Genomic DNA, 14,306 nt, shown 5'->3' with positions numbered 1-14,306 from the left:
CAACTGGTGTTAAACTATGGTAATTATCTTTCCAAACATCTCTGTCAGTAGTGATATCACTATCACAACAAATATTAGTGTCCTTTGGGGTCAGGGGAGGCAGTCCTGGGTCTTGTGGGAATCCAGGTCAGACATGGGTGTCCCCTAGAGGAGGTCAGTAGCAGGGGCAGGATGTGATTACAGAGGCACAGAAACTGGGACACTGTATGGATGTTAGGCTTGAGCCTGTGGAGGACCTGGGGACCTCCTTGTGCAGTAGAACAGGGTGAACGGCTGGGCTGCTGCCACTGAGCTTCTTAAGGGAATTTGGAAGACCAGTGAATGTGAAGAACATATGCTATAAGTTTATTGAGAAAAAGCGATGTACTTCTGGCAGAAATAATTGGGGAAGCTTTGCAGTGAGAATGAAGGTCAAGTTATAATAGCAAATGATTAGAGCCGGAAAAATACACTGTGTATTGTTAATGTGACCCCATTTTTAACCCCAGAAATATAATTTAGGAAACTATGGGATGCACAAAATACATAGATGGGAACTCAACTCTGCTTTTTGTTCACATATAGTGTGAAATACTTCAAAACATCGAAGGCCAGTGACATTTTTTTTTATTATTATTATTTGTACCAGATTCTGAGACAAGGCAGTAGGTTGATAATAATCTTCTCAAGGGATGGCCTGAACAGGGCAGGGTCACTTAATGAGTCTGTGACTGAAATAAGTATGGGAGATTTTCTGGGTATGATTTGTTTTTGTTGTTGTTGTTGTTGTTGTTTTTAATTAACTTTTTGATGTTCTGAATTGAACCCAGAGCCTTGTACATGGTTTTACAGTGGTGATTATAGCTGGGAAGAGTGGTGCACTCTTGTAATCCCATTGACTAGAGACACTGAGGCAGGAGGATTGCAAGTTTGAGGCCAGCCTAAGCACCATAAAAATGCCCTGTTTCAAAATAAAAAACTAAAGGGACTGGGGATGCAGCTCAGTGGTAAAGTGCCCCTGGGTTTAACCCCTGGTACTGCCAAAAACAAATGAACAAAAAACACATTATCTTTGTAGTGCTGATTATATTGATCTTCTTTCCTTTAGACTGTAGGGCTGTCATTCATATTCAAGTTAAGAATACAAACTGAGAATGAAAATATGTTCTTCTAATTTAAGAGAATTTTCAAGAGTTTTCTCCTTAAGGATATTCCACAGTTTATAGTTACTTATATTGCAAGACACTATTTGTTTTCTCTGACTCCTGAAATATTGGCTTCTCTTTGAAGATTCTGTGCCCAGCTTCTACTGGAGACAAAATGGGGTAGTGTAGAAAGAACAAGTCCTTTGGAGGCAGTCGGCCTGAATTAAATTCCAGTTCCCCACATTTAATCTGCATGACCTTGGGCAAGATAGCTTAATCTCTCTGGATCTCAGTTGTTGTAAGAAGAGAAAAGAGTAGCTACTAGGTCAGATCATACCCGATTCAGCTGGACTTCAACACTGGACAAGTGTACTACTGTTGTAAAACAAAACAAGAGGTGGTGGAGTACTTGCTGAGCATGCACAAGGCCCTGGTTCCATTTACAGCGCTGCAATAAAGAAAAGAAAACTAGGTGATCAGAAGGTTGTTTAATTTGGGGACTCAGTAATGCCATTGGGGATCCAGGTTCTTTTCATCTTTCTGGTCTATCATCCCAAGTATGTTGGCCTGGCATTCTGACTAGTTCTCTGCTATAGTTCTGGCCATCTTGAGTCCAGTGCAGGAACACACCTCTTCCAATGGGTCTCCTTAAGAATGGGAGAACTTGTCCCAACCCACCCACCCGCAAACCTCCCCTCATGTGTTGTTGGCCAGAAGTAGGTCCCACAGCATGCCCAGTCTAGTCACTAGCAAGGAGAATGGAATCACTGTGATTGACTCAGACTGTGAATTAAGAATCACTCCTGACCCTTCTGTCAGGGTCAGAGCCCTGGAATTATTTGATAAGGAAAAGGTAGGGATTTCTCATAGATAGGTCATCCACAGAGTGTTAAACCTGTTTTATAGTGTTAATTAAAGCTCCAGGTTATTAATTGATTGTGATTTGTTTAAATTAATGGATTTTTTTTTTTAGATTATAGGAAACTGAGTGGAAAGTATAAAAATTTTCCATATACCCCCTTGACATTACCTTCAGTTTCCCCCAATTATTGGGAGGGGGGTGATAGAAATAAAAAACAAATGTGGTAGAATGTTTACAATTGGTAGATGTAGGTGATGGGCATATAACAGTGATCTTTGTATTATAATTGTGACACTTATATATTAATTTGAAAATGTTCAAAATGAAAAACTGAACAATAAAGACTTTTGTACATTTTATTTTTTTAAGAGAGAGAGAAAATTTTTAATATTTATTTTTTAGTTTTCGGTGGACACGACATCTTTGTTTGTATGTGGTGCTGAGGATCGAACCTGGGCCGCATGCATGCCAGGCGAGCGCGCTACCGCTTAAGCCACATCCCCAGCCCAACTTTTGTACATTTTAGATGAAATTTTATATTTTTTTAATAAATATTCTTCTATGACTCTCATTTTCACATTTTCTTATTAAAGTAGTATTGAATTGGAATTTAGTCATAAGGAGTGAGATAGGGGTTTTGCTTAATTTTAGCTTTAAGTGCCACTTTGTATTAAATTCTTTTAAACCTATATTTTAATTTCCATTTTATTGTAATCACCTTACTATGTAATTTTTTTGGCATTTTGAAATTCTAATAAAGTAGGTTTCATCTTTATTCTTTCTTTTCCAAATTTTCTTGGATTTCCCAATGCCTTTATTCTTCCAGGTGAACCTAGTAATAAACACATCAAGTTCATGATTGATTTGAATTATGTTAAAGTTATAGATTAAATCTGGATAGACTTGATGTCTTTGTTTTCTCATTGTATAACAATTTCTGTAGATAGCAAAGGTTCCTCTAACAATTCAAATATTCATGTCAGTTTTTTTTTTATTTGAGAAATTAATGTTTTCGCCATACTGTAAGGTAAATAAATATTAAAAGAATTACTTTATGTTAGGTATTAGGGAGGAAAAGAGGAACAAGATAGCATTGCTGCCATTCAGAGAGTTGATAGTCTCCTAAGAAGAATGATTCAAATGGTGTAGTTACATGGGGAAATTCAAGCATTTGCAAAATGGAGAAGTATCAGGAAGGAGAAGGATCTTAATTCTGCCTGCGATGGGCAGGCTAATCAGAGGAGGTGATGCCATAGTTTGCTTGGGCAGCTACATCATCTGAGTGGCTTAAACAAGACCTTATTTCTTAAAGTTCTAGAGACTGAAGTCTGAGATCACTATGCAGATAGCATGGTCAGTTTATGGTGAAGGCTCTCTCTTTGGCTTTTACAAGGTTACCTTCTCACTGTATCCTCACTTTATCAGAGAGAGAAAGCAAGAAGAAGGGGGAGAGAGAGGGACACACACATACATCATCACACATCATAGAGGGGACAGAACCCAGGGGTGCTTTATCACTGAGCTACATCCCATAGCCCTTCTTATTTTGAGACAAGGTCTTTCTAAGCTTCTGAGGCTGGCTGTAAACTTGAGATCCTCCTGCCTCAGTTTCCCTAGTAGCTGGGATTACAGGCCTGTGACACCATGCCTAAGGCTAGAGAGATCTTCTTTTAAAGCCACCAATCCTATCAGATTGTCCCACCCTTATGACCTCATTTAAACTTAATTATCTCTTGAAGACCCTATCTCCAAATTCCATCACTTCGGAGGTTAGAGCTTCACTGATGAATTGGGAGGCGGAAGTAAGAGAGCACAATCCAATTCATAGAAGATGACTAGGCATTTGCCAGGCAGCCAAGTTATGAGATGGTAATCAAAACAGAGAGATAGCAGATATAAATGCATAGAGGCCTATGACTAGGGTGTATTTTGGGAACTACAACTGGCTTAATGTTGCTGGAATATAAAGTAGAAGGACATATAGCACTTTTGAAAGATGAGGCTAGAATAATAGGTATGAAGATGGGGTCCAAGATTTTGAAGGACCTTATTTATCATGCTTAAGAACCAGGGACTTTGTCTTAAAGGTAGAAGGGAGTCCCAGGGAGCTTTTAAACTGAGGATTGATATGGTCAGAACTGTTATTTTTAAAAAGTTGGGAAGGGGGCTGGGGATGTGGTAGCGCGCTTGCCTGGCATGGGTGCGGCCCGGGTTCAACCCTCAGCACCACATACGAACAAAGGTGTTGTGTCCGCCGAAAAGTAAAAAGTAAATATTAAAAAAAATTCTCTCTCTCTCTCTCTGTCTATCTATCTATCTATCTATCTAAAAAAAAAAAAGTTGGGAAGGAGAAGCAATTTGAACACAAGCAAAACTGGAAGCAGCAATTCAGTCACTGGGAAGCTAATTCAGTCACTCTTGTAAGAGATGAAGGCCCACATTAAAGCGAACGCAGCAAGAGATGAGAGAGGCAACATCTGAACCATGTTAAGGACATAAGATACACAGGATTATCCAGATATTTTAGATGTGAGAGTTGAAAGAGACATAGGCGTCCAGGTTGGGCTGGTGTCTTACTTGTCCAGTGTTTATAAAGAGACATGTTAATGACTCAACACATTATAAATTAATAAAATGACTCATCAGTTTCCAAACTCTATGGTAAGTATGTAACTATTCTATAAACTGAAGTTATATTGTTGTTAACAATGTTCACAAACTCAGGTTTTACCTATCATTCTGGAAACATTTGGGGAAGTCAGACATCTTTTCTGGGCTGATTTTCACATTTTTTTAAAGGGAGGGGGTTGACATGATCTCATACACGTTTCTGCTCTCCTTTTGTCCTGTGTCACATTTTCCTTAGTCCATTTGCTTTTCTGGGTTTAGGTTAGGTAGATTACAGAAAGAAAACTGCGACACTTTTGTCTCCAGTTAATTTTATTTGAGAAACCAATTTATGGTACTTTCACTAGAAAGAAATAATGTCTAACTAAGGACTGATTTATATGTGATGAATTCTACACATGTTTTTCATCCATTTGTTCATTTCTTCAGAGTTCCTGCTCTCATGAAGCTTATATTCCAGGGAAGGGTAAGCAATTAGTATACTCAGAGTATATAGCAGCCCCCATACTCGGTTTTACTTTTCACAATTTCAGTTATGATCAACTACAGTCTGAAAATATAGAATATCCCAGAAATATACAATTTGTAAGTTTTAAATTGTGTGCTATTATAAGTATGACATCTCAGGCTGTCCCACTCTGAGAAGTGAATCATCCCTTTGTCTAGTGTACCAAACACTGTATACATTATCCCTTGTCATTACTCATTTAGTAGCCATCTTGGTTATCAGCTCTACTGTCACCATATCACAGTGTTTCTATTCAAGTAATCCTTATTTAATTATTTTTTTTTAGAGAGAGAGAGAGAATTTTAATATTTATTTTTTAGTTTTCGGCGGACACAACATCTTTGTTTGTATGTGGTGCTGAGGATCGAACACGGGCCCCGCGTATGCCAGGCAAGCCACATCCCCAGCCCCTTATTTACTTATTAATGATCCCAAAGCACAAGACCAGTGATGCTGGCAATATGGATGTGCAAAAGAGATGCCATAATGTGCTTCCTTTAAATAAAAATATTTTGCAACTTAGTAAGGATAGAAAAAAAAAATCATACACTGAGGTTGCTAAGATCTACAGTAAGTTATTGTTGTTAATCTCTTATGGTGCCTGAATTTGTAAGTTAAACTTTGTCATAGGCACATACACACAGGAAAACATACAGTACAGGTACAGTTCAGTACTATCTGTGATTTCAGGCGTCCACAGGGAGTCTTGGAACATTTTCCCCATGGATAAGGGAAACCTACTGTACAAGATGGTAATAAGGGTCACAGAGATCAGAAAAGAAGAGGACAGGAGGGTCGAAGGTCTGTTTTACTTTTTAATGTGGTGTTTTAAGAGAAGCTCCTAATAAGAAGAGGCCTTTGAGTAGAGACCTAGGAGGTGAGAGTGAATCATATGGTCAATTTAACATAGGTATCTCGATGAGTGTTCCAGGGAGAGGGAATAGCAAGTATAAAGGCCCTTAGGTGGCAGCATGCTCAGCTAATTTGAAGAATGGTAGGGAGACTGGTGCGGCAAAACCAGTGTGAGATGGGGAAGGTGAGTTCATTGAGGAGGAAAAGGGAAAATTATTCTGGGACTTGGAGGCCACTGATTTTTTACTTTTCCTTTACAAGAGACAGAAGCACATCAGAACTATTGTAAATGGAGGCATGATATGATTTGAGTTAGGTTTTAGAACCATCACTCTATTCTAGTATGTGGAGAATGGACTATAGAGAAGCAGGGGATGAAGGGAGACTGGTTAGAAGGCAGTTGCAGTAATCCTGGCAGGAGATGACAGTGGCTTGGACAGTAAGTGGCTTGGCAGTAAGTGGGGGAGGTAAGAAGTACTGAAACGTAGTGGCATTTATGATATACACAATCGATACTAACAGGATTTGCTGATGAACTGGATGTGGCATGTGAGAGGCGTTGAAGACTATGGTCTGAGTCACTGGAAGAATGGAATTTACTTTTATGGAAATGGAGAAGATATGAGGGGCATAGATCTATGGGAGAAAACCAAGAGTTCAGTTTTGTTCTGGTTAAATTGGAGATGCTTATTTGGATGTCTAAGTGGAATCATCAAGAAGTGTCATTGAGAAAGTAGTTGAACTTCAGAAGAGGGGACCAGCCTGGTGATACTTAGATGGTATTTAAAAGCCACAAGTTGGGCCAGCCATGGTGGCGTAGCCTGTAATCCCAGCAATTTGGGAGGCTGAGGCAGGAGGACCACAAGATCAAGGCCAGTCTCAGCAACTTAATGAGACCCTCAGCAATTTAGCAAGGCCCTGTGTCAAAATTTAAAAAAAAAAAAGCCACAAATTGGGAAATAAAAGACCAAGAGAGTTGAGAAGTCAGGCAGCTGAGCTGTAAGGCACTCCAGAGTCTAGAGGTCAAGTTCAACAAAGGGGATTGAGAAAAGGCCACCAGGGAGACAGACTAAAAACTAGGAGAGTTTTTGAAAACTAAGTGAATACACTTTTGAGATGCTGGGAGTGATTAGCAATGTCCTAATATGTTCATTGTCAGGAAAAATGACTGAAAATGGACTGTAATGTTCAAAGATGCAGAAGACAGGACTAGCATTCCATTAATGATTTTTTTTTTTTTTACTTCTAAATATTGTCACTGCAGATTTAGTTAGTTCTAAGTGTTTTCATTGTAAGATGAGAGCTGCTCAGGGTGATTTGCATAAATTAATCATTTCCAACAGTGGCAGTATAATATAGAAATAGAAATATTTATGATCCGCATGCATTTTTATTACTAATGATAGTATTCTTCTTGACTAGTGGGCATGTTCTTTGTGAGCGTTATTTTTTTCTTCACCTCCTCAAGAGTTGTTTGTTCATCGATTCATTCATTCACTCATCCGGAAAAATCTTTATGAAGCGTCTTCTCTGTGCCAACTCTAGGTTTTTCTGGTTCTGATAGATCTAATTTCAGATGCGCGGTACTTGGCCTTTTCTGTGGCTCTTGGCCTTAGCCTCTCCGCAGTGGGGTTTTTCCAGCCTACCTTGTCCAACTGCAGTTCTCGCTGTGGGCGGATGGAGGCCAGAAGTCGGTCAACCGGTGCGTCAGTCCCAAGACCGGGAGGGGACCCTTGGGACACCGGGGAAGCGATATGCAGATGACTGGGCGGGGGTATGTAGATGAGATGGGCGGGCCGCGCCGAGCAAGCCGCGTGGAGTCGAGGAGGGCCAGCCCTTTCTGTCGCGCGGGATGCAGATGAGGGGGGCGGGCCGCGTGGAACGAAGGAGGGCGGGCGGTATGTAGATGAGGGGGGCGGGCCCGCCCGGGCGGTATGTAGATGAGGGGGCGGGCCCGCCCGCGGGCGCGAGGAGCGGCTCAGCCGGCGGCCGCCGGGAACTGGAAGGCGCCCGGCCCTTTCTTTGACTGGAGCGGACCCGCGGACGCAGCTGCCTCTCCAGCCAGAGCCAGCGCGCTCTGCGACACGGTGGACACCCTGTCCGAGGCCGGCCAGCCGGCAGCTACCCGAGTCAGCAGAGCATGGGCAACCACTCTGGGCGGCCAGAGGATCCCGAACCAGGTCGGTGCGGTTTGGCTGGGGGTCGCGCCGCGCCCCCTCCCCTGCCGAGCGCCCTTCCCCCACCCGCCTCCGGGGCGCGCGGGCGGGCGGCGGTGGCGCTACCCGCTGCGCGGAGTGGGGGCGAGTGTGGAAAGGTGAAGTTCCCGCGATGTGATTCTTGCCTTTGGAATGCGCTGATGGGGTTGTGAAATTACCTGTGCTGGTTCCGCGACCAGGAAATGCCACTCGCTATAAACACGTACCTGAAAGCCCCGGGGTCAGCCCGGACTCCCGAGAGTGGAGCGGGAAGGAGCTCCCAGGCCCGGCCCGAGAAGTGGGGTCGGGGAAGGGTCTTCGTGAAGGCGTCACCGTGTGACCTCTCTGGCCCTTCTGGTCTCCTATGCGGTGCAGGCAGTTCTTGCAGACTTTCTGGGCCACGGGCGACGAAAAGTGTGACTTGGCAGTGGTTTTCTGGCTCATTGTCCGGCTTTTGCAGTGCATCATTTGCATATCACACACTTTTCTGGAGTCCCGCGGAAGGTGGCGACCCCGTCAGCTGATTTTGTTACTCATACTCAGACCAAGGGCTTGATTGTGACCGTGTCTCCCCCCAACATAATCTGACCTTATTCTGGGATGCCAGAACTTGTCCAGTTTGTCAAATTTTTATTTCCTTGGAAATGAAGGGAGTGAGCTTTTGTAGAGACAGCTGGGCTCTAGATTTCATCTTCTGGTCCTTCATCCTGGACTCCCGCACAGATTTTGATGCTAATAACCACGGGTTGCGTTTAAAAAAAAAAAAAAAACGAAACAGAACGTTTCTGTACTGACACATGAAGTCAAGTGGATTTTATTTTAGTCTCAAAAATGGCATCCTAGGTGATTGGAAAGAGATAGTTGATCTAATGTTGGGAGTCCTTTGGTGGCAGGTGACCAGTCATAACCATTAAATCTTTTTTAAAGGAGTGATTTTTAATTTTTAATTTGAGCCAGGAAATTGAGGCTCTGAAGTGAACTGATTTGTCCAAATGATTTATCCCTTGAATTGGGAGCAGTGCTATGATTAAAAACTTGGTGTCTCAGCCTCAGTCATTTATGCCTCAGTCCTTGAACTGCTTGTTTTGACCATATTCCTGGGTCTGGGCAAAGGTGGGTGCCTCCCTGGTTCTGTGGCATGTTGAACTGGCACAATAGCCAGGACTGAAAACTTCAATAACTACACAGAAACACTGTCAAGAAAAATCTTAGAGGTGGGGTTACTGCGTAGATTACGTAGAAGTCTTTAGTTACACAATACTTGTCCAAACTTTTCTGTGCAGAATAACCAATATATACAAAAATAAGAACAGTATATTGATTTTTCTGTGCAAAGAAGCCTGGGTAAGCCCTGTTGATAACTTATTAGGTAAAGGATTTGTAACATTTTCAAAACACCTCTCACTAGTGCCCAAGAAATGTGAAAAAACCCTGTTTATTATTATTTCTTTTGAGTTAACATTGTAAAAAGACTGTCACTCTTGTTAATGCTTTTGAGTTTTTTGGATCTTTGTGTTTCAATTTCTAAGTGACCTTACATTTTAAAGCATTCTGATGAATAAGAAATCCAAGATATTTTTATGCTAATGACACGTTTGTGTTTGTAGTTTTCAGGGTTTATGTAATTTCAGAATAGGAACTGAGTCTGATTCGTTGAAGTTAAAGACACTTGATTGGGAAATCTTGGTAAGGACTTTCCATGCTGGATATTTGACTGAAAGGATGAGTGTAATCTTAACTAGTCTCTTCTTATTGCTATGATGAAATGTATCAGTGAGATTCTGGAAAGTAGAGTTTTGTTAAAGATAAATGTATTTTCACTCTGCTTTACCGTGGGGGCTGGAACAGGATTAGATGCCTCCCACTGGCAGTTATTGGTGCATTGGATTAGAATCTGTCCTTGGAGAGCAGTCAGTCACAATTTTGGGATTTTGTGGATCTGCAGGACCTCAGATGTTTGGGTGAGGAGGATCTTTTTAAAGGGTATGGCACACAACTCTAGTCCCAGCTACTTGGGAGGCTGAAGCAGGAGTTGGAAAACAGTCTGGGTGACAAAGTGAGACCCCCATCTCAAAATAAACAAATAAAGAATAAATGAGGGTAAAATTCTCCTTTCAGACTCCTTCAGCAGGATTCAGAGGGCTGGAGGGCACCATCTCTTCCAGGTCTTCTCCTCCTTGCCTACTTTGGGGTGTATCCAGGCAGGAGGCAGGTTTTTAACTGCTGTTTATTTTCTAGCCCTTGGATTTGCTGTGGTGGCAAACAAAGTTCATCTTTGGTGGTATCTGCGATGTTCTGAATTGGGACATTGTGATGCATTGTGTTATTGCAGGATGGGTAAGAAAAATTGATCAAGTGACTTGAAAGGATGTGTGTCTAAGGGCAGCTAGAAACAGAATAGCATGCTGAAGACCACATCTCTTATTTCCTAGAAGGTCCCAGTTAACAACTTTTGTTTCCAACCAGGTTTTCAGTTCTTATATTGTCAGAGAGGGCTGTTGAACATGGTTGTGCAGTCTGCACACTACTCAAAGACATCTGGGTAAAGGGGTGAGTGGGCCCAGCTGCGATTGTATAAACCCAGAGGAAGGGGTCTGTTTTGCAGTTTTTACTGTTTGTATTCAAGCAAAGGTGCCCAGTATGCTAAAGATCTCTTAGAAAATGAGCTTAGAAGTCTTTCCCTCGTCCTGATACTAGTTGACAGTCTGCTTACTTGTTGTAAATCTATATGTATGCATTTAAAAGATAAATACAAATGATATATAAAAGTAATACTTCCTCAGGTTGCACTCTGTATTATAGGTAATGATAACTGTAGTTACAGATGAATCCCCTAAATAGCCAGTTTAGACAGTAAAAGTTTATTTATCCCTCCTGTCGCAGTCTGCTGTGAGTTGGTGCCTTTAGAGGAATTATTGATGGTTATTAGATGTTCATCCTCATCTTCATCATATGGCTCCTAGATTGCCATCCATCTGCCTGAATTCAGGAGAGTGAGAATGCTTGGAGGATCCTGCAGGAGGCTTTAAGGGTCGGGCCTAGAAGTGGTGCATGCCAGTTCCACCCACATTCCACAGGCCAAGCTCAGTCACACAGCCCCACCAGGACACCAAGTGACTGGAAAGTGTCTGTAGTGTGTCAAGCAGAGGATAGCATGGATGGTGGTGAACACTAGCAGTCTCTTTTGATGATCATTCTCAACCACATTTGTGTCAATATTTCATTTTTAAGAATTTTAATCTGAAAAGATGAAAGGCTTATATAAGTGAACATGCAAATACATATCACCTGGATCTATAATTAATATTTTGCTATATTCATTCATCTTTTTGTCCCTCTATCCATCCATAGTCCAACTTATTTTCTGGTGCATTTCAAAGCCACGGAGATTATCCCTATAATTCTACATAAAATAATATACTATGTTTTTATGAATTCTTGATTTATTAGCTTCCAAGGCTCTCCACTAACCCTCACTACAAAAATTGAGAAGTTTCCTCTAGTGCCCCATTTCTGCAAGTCACACATAAACTTTCTAAATTCATTGTTAATATTCCAAGGCTAGTGGTGGAATACAGGTGGTAGAGGGTTGGTCAAAGGGCTTGAGCGGGAGTTACTGGCTTCTGTTGTCATTAGTTTTCAATTTCATGGATTTCATATATTCACTAAGAGTTCAGTATTGTATGCATTTTTCTCAAGTATATTTTGTTCTGTAGAAGAATTTCATGAAGTGTTCTGAGAGACATACTTTGGAAAATGCACCTTTTTTATTAAAATGAAGATATCTATATAAAAAATCAGTGATAACACATATTTTAAAAAGATAAGATCAAGTATATCTGTTGCCGTAGTAAATATGAATGGGTTAAACTGTTCATTAATAAAAAGAATCTTCTTCCCACAGATTAAGACAAAACCAAAATCATATGCTTTTTTCAGATAGTACTTGATTTTAAAACTTAAGTCAATTAAAGTGAATAATAAAAACCAGTTATTTAAGCTTTCGAGTTCAACATTGTGATATCCTATTTATAAATCCAATAAAATTTAGTGATCACTTTTAACGGGATCTTTGATTAATATTCAGTTCAATATATAAACTTTACTAACAAATTTTAAGTATTTTGAATTGTCTATTAATATGTTTAGGTTCCTGTTAAAGTCTGAATGACAATTTTGGTTTTTTTAAGTCTTATAAATTTAATAATTATTATAAAAAGCATAGTGATTCTTCAGTCTATACATATTTCAAAACACTTATACATTCTCTTTTTTACATGTGTGGATCTATAAATGCACACTTTCAAATTAAAGTCACAAATTAATACTCAATTACACATTTTTTTTTTTTTAAGAAAGAGTGAGAGTGAGAGAGAGAGAGAATTTTAATATTTATTTTTTTTTAGTATTTGGCGGACACAACATCTTTGTCTGTATGTGGTGCTGAGGTCTGTATGTGGTGCTGAGGATCGAACCCGGGCCGCACGCATGCCAGGCTAGCGAGCTGCTGCTTGAGCCACATCCCCAGCCCCTCAATTACACATTATTGTAGAATCAAAAAGTTGACCTGTAACTGTTTAATAGGTACAATTCTCTTAAACATAAAAAATATAATTCTAAAACGCAACTTAGTATTACTATTTGTTTGATTGTTTTAAAATATTTCTCTGCTTTTCTAAGTCCTTCCATGGTTAAAAGATGTTTACTTGACTTTTTTTACTTATTTAATTATTTGTGGTATTGGGGATTGAACTGGGTGTTTTACCACTAAGCTATATCACTAGCCCTTTTTTATTTTTTACTGTGAGACAGGATCTCGTTGAGTTGCAGACTGGCATTGAACTTGCAATCAGTCTCCCAAGTTGCTGAGATTACCTACTAGCACTACTATGCCTGGCTAGTGAATGTTTTATTCCAAATAATATAGGGATCTCTTTCCATATAATTTTTGGGATTTCCATCTTAGTTTGCTGAGATTTTTAAAAGACATCTCTGACAGGGCCAAGGATTGATTCCTTAAGCTTCAGATGTAAACTTTAGCCCCTTTTGTTTTGGTTGAACGTATTCTTAAACATTTGATTTGAGCATATACAGGGACAATCTGCACATGATAAATTTCCTCAACCTTCTCCTGACCTACATTGCCCTCACGCTTTATTGACAGTTTGACTAGGTATAGATTCCTAAGTTCAGAATCTCTCTACAGCATGGATTTCAAAAATTAAACAAGGAAGTGCTATAATGCCAATGTACTTTGGAGTCAAGTTATATTTTACTTAATTCTTATCACCCCTGATAGGAGCCTGAACAGCTCCCCCCCAAAGCCCCATGCTCATATGGGCATACCACTTGATTAGAGTTTGCACTTTTTTTTGCATTTAAAATACGTAAATATTTTTGTACCTAACTACAAAGACCTTTGACTTGATAGAATGCTGCCTGTTTTTCTTATACTTTCTGTATCTTAAGGCAGTATCTTTTTTGATAGTAAGACAAACGTGATTTAACTGTGGATGTCTCTCTAGGCTCTGTTTAACTTACAGGGTCACTCCACTGAAACAATAGAAACAATCAGTTGAAGACACAAACACATACCCTGAGTACCTCAAATGAGACAGGACATGTTATGTTAGTAAAATTATAATCCAAGAAGAAAAGTAGAAGTTACAAAATCTGATACACTAAATAGCAAAACATTGGCAATAATGAAAACCTATTAGAAACTCATGGGAACACTCACAAGTAGAATGGGAGAATTTAACCATGTGTCATACACAAACCATTTTTTTTCAGAATGTTCATGGAATGGTTAAGACATTTACCTATTCATTAAGACCAAAAAGAAACCTCATTATACTTATTTTTTTGTCAATAATTTTTAGTTGTCAATGGACCTTTATTTTATTTATTTATATAAGTGGTGCTGAGAATCTAATTCAGTGCCTCATACATGGTTAGGAAAGCGCTCTGCCACTGACCCACAACCTCAGCCTTCATTATACTCTTTTTAAGGGAAATTTTACTGGTTACCCTGTGATCATAATCAATAAACTGTAAATAATAAAAACTGAAAATTTAAAAACTATTTAAAATTTTTTATTCAATGGGAGCTAAAAACTATATTTATAAATAATTTA

At 39.9% G+C, this 14,306-nt stretch overlaps 1 protein-coding gene across 5 annotated transcripts in view; it reads left to right on the top strand.

The window, feature by feature from the left end:
* The window catches only part of Specc1 (sperm antigen with calponin homology and coiled-coil domains 1), a 230,697-nt gene that overhangs the window by 69,946 nt on the left and 146,445 nt on the right, over nt 1–14,306 (top strand). The window contains exon 1 of one of the 5 annotated variants that reach the window (XM_076870328.1): nt 7,972–8,154. The exons of the other annotated variants lie outside the window; for them this stretch is intronic. Within the exon in view, the coding sequence (XP_076726443.1) occupies nt 8,115–8,154 (40 nt within the window). The 5' untranslated portion in view covers nt 7,972–8,114. Of the gene's footprint in view, nt 1–7,971; nt 8,155–14,306 lie in introns of those variants that run through there. 5 annotated transcript variants of the gene reach the window in all.

Source organism: Callospermophilus lateralis, chromosome 11 (genome assembly GCF_048772815.1).
Source record: "Callospermophilus lateralis isolate mCalLat2 chromosome 11, mCalLat2.hap1, whole genome shotgun sequence".
NCBI classification, from domain to species: domain Eukaryota; kingdom Metazoa; phylum Chordata; class Mammalia; order Rodentia; family Sciuridae; genus Callospermophilus; species Callospermophilus lateralis.
The sequence above is the reverse complement of the archived record's forward strand: the minus strand, read 5'-3'. Positions and strand labels throughout refer to the sequence as shown.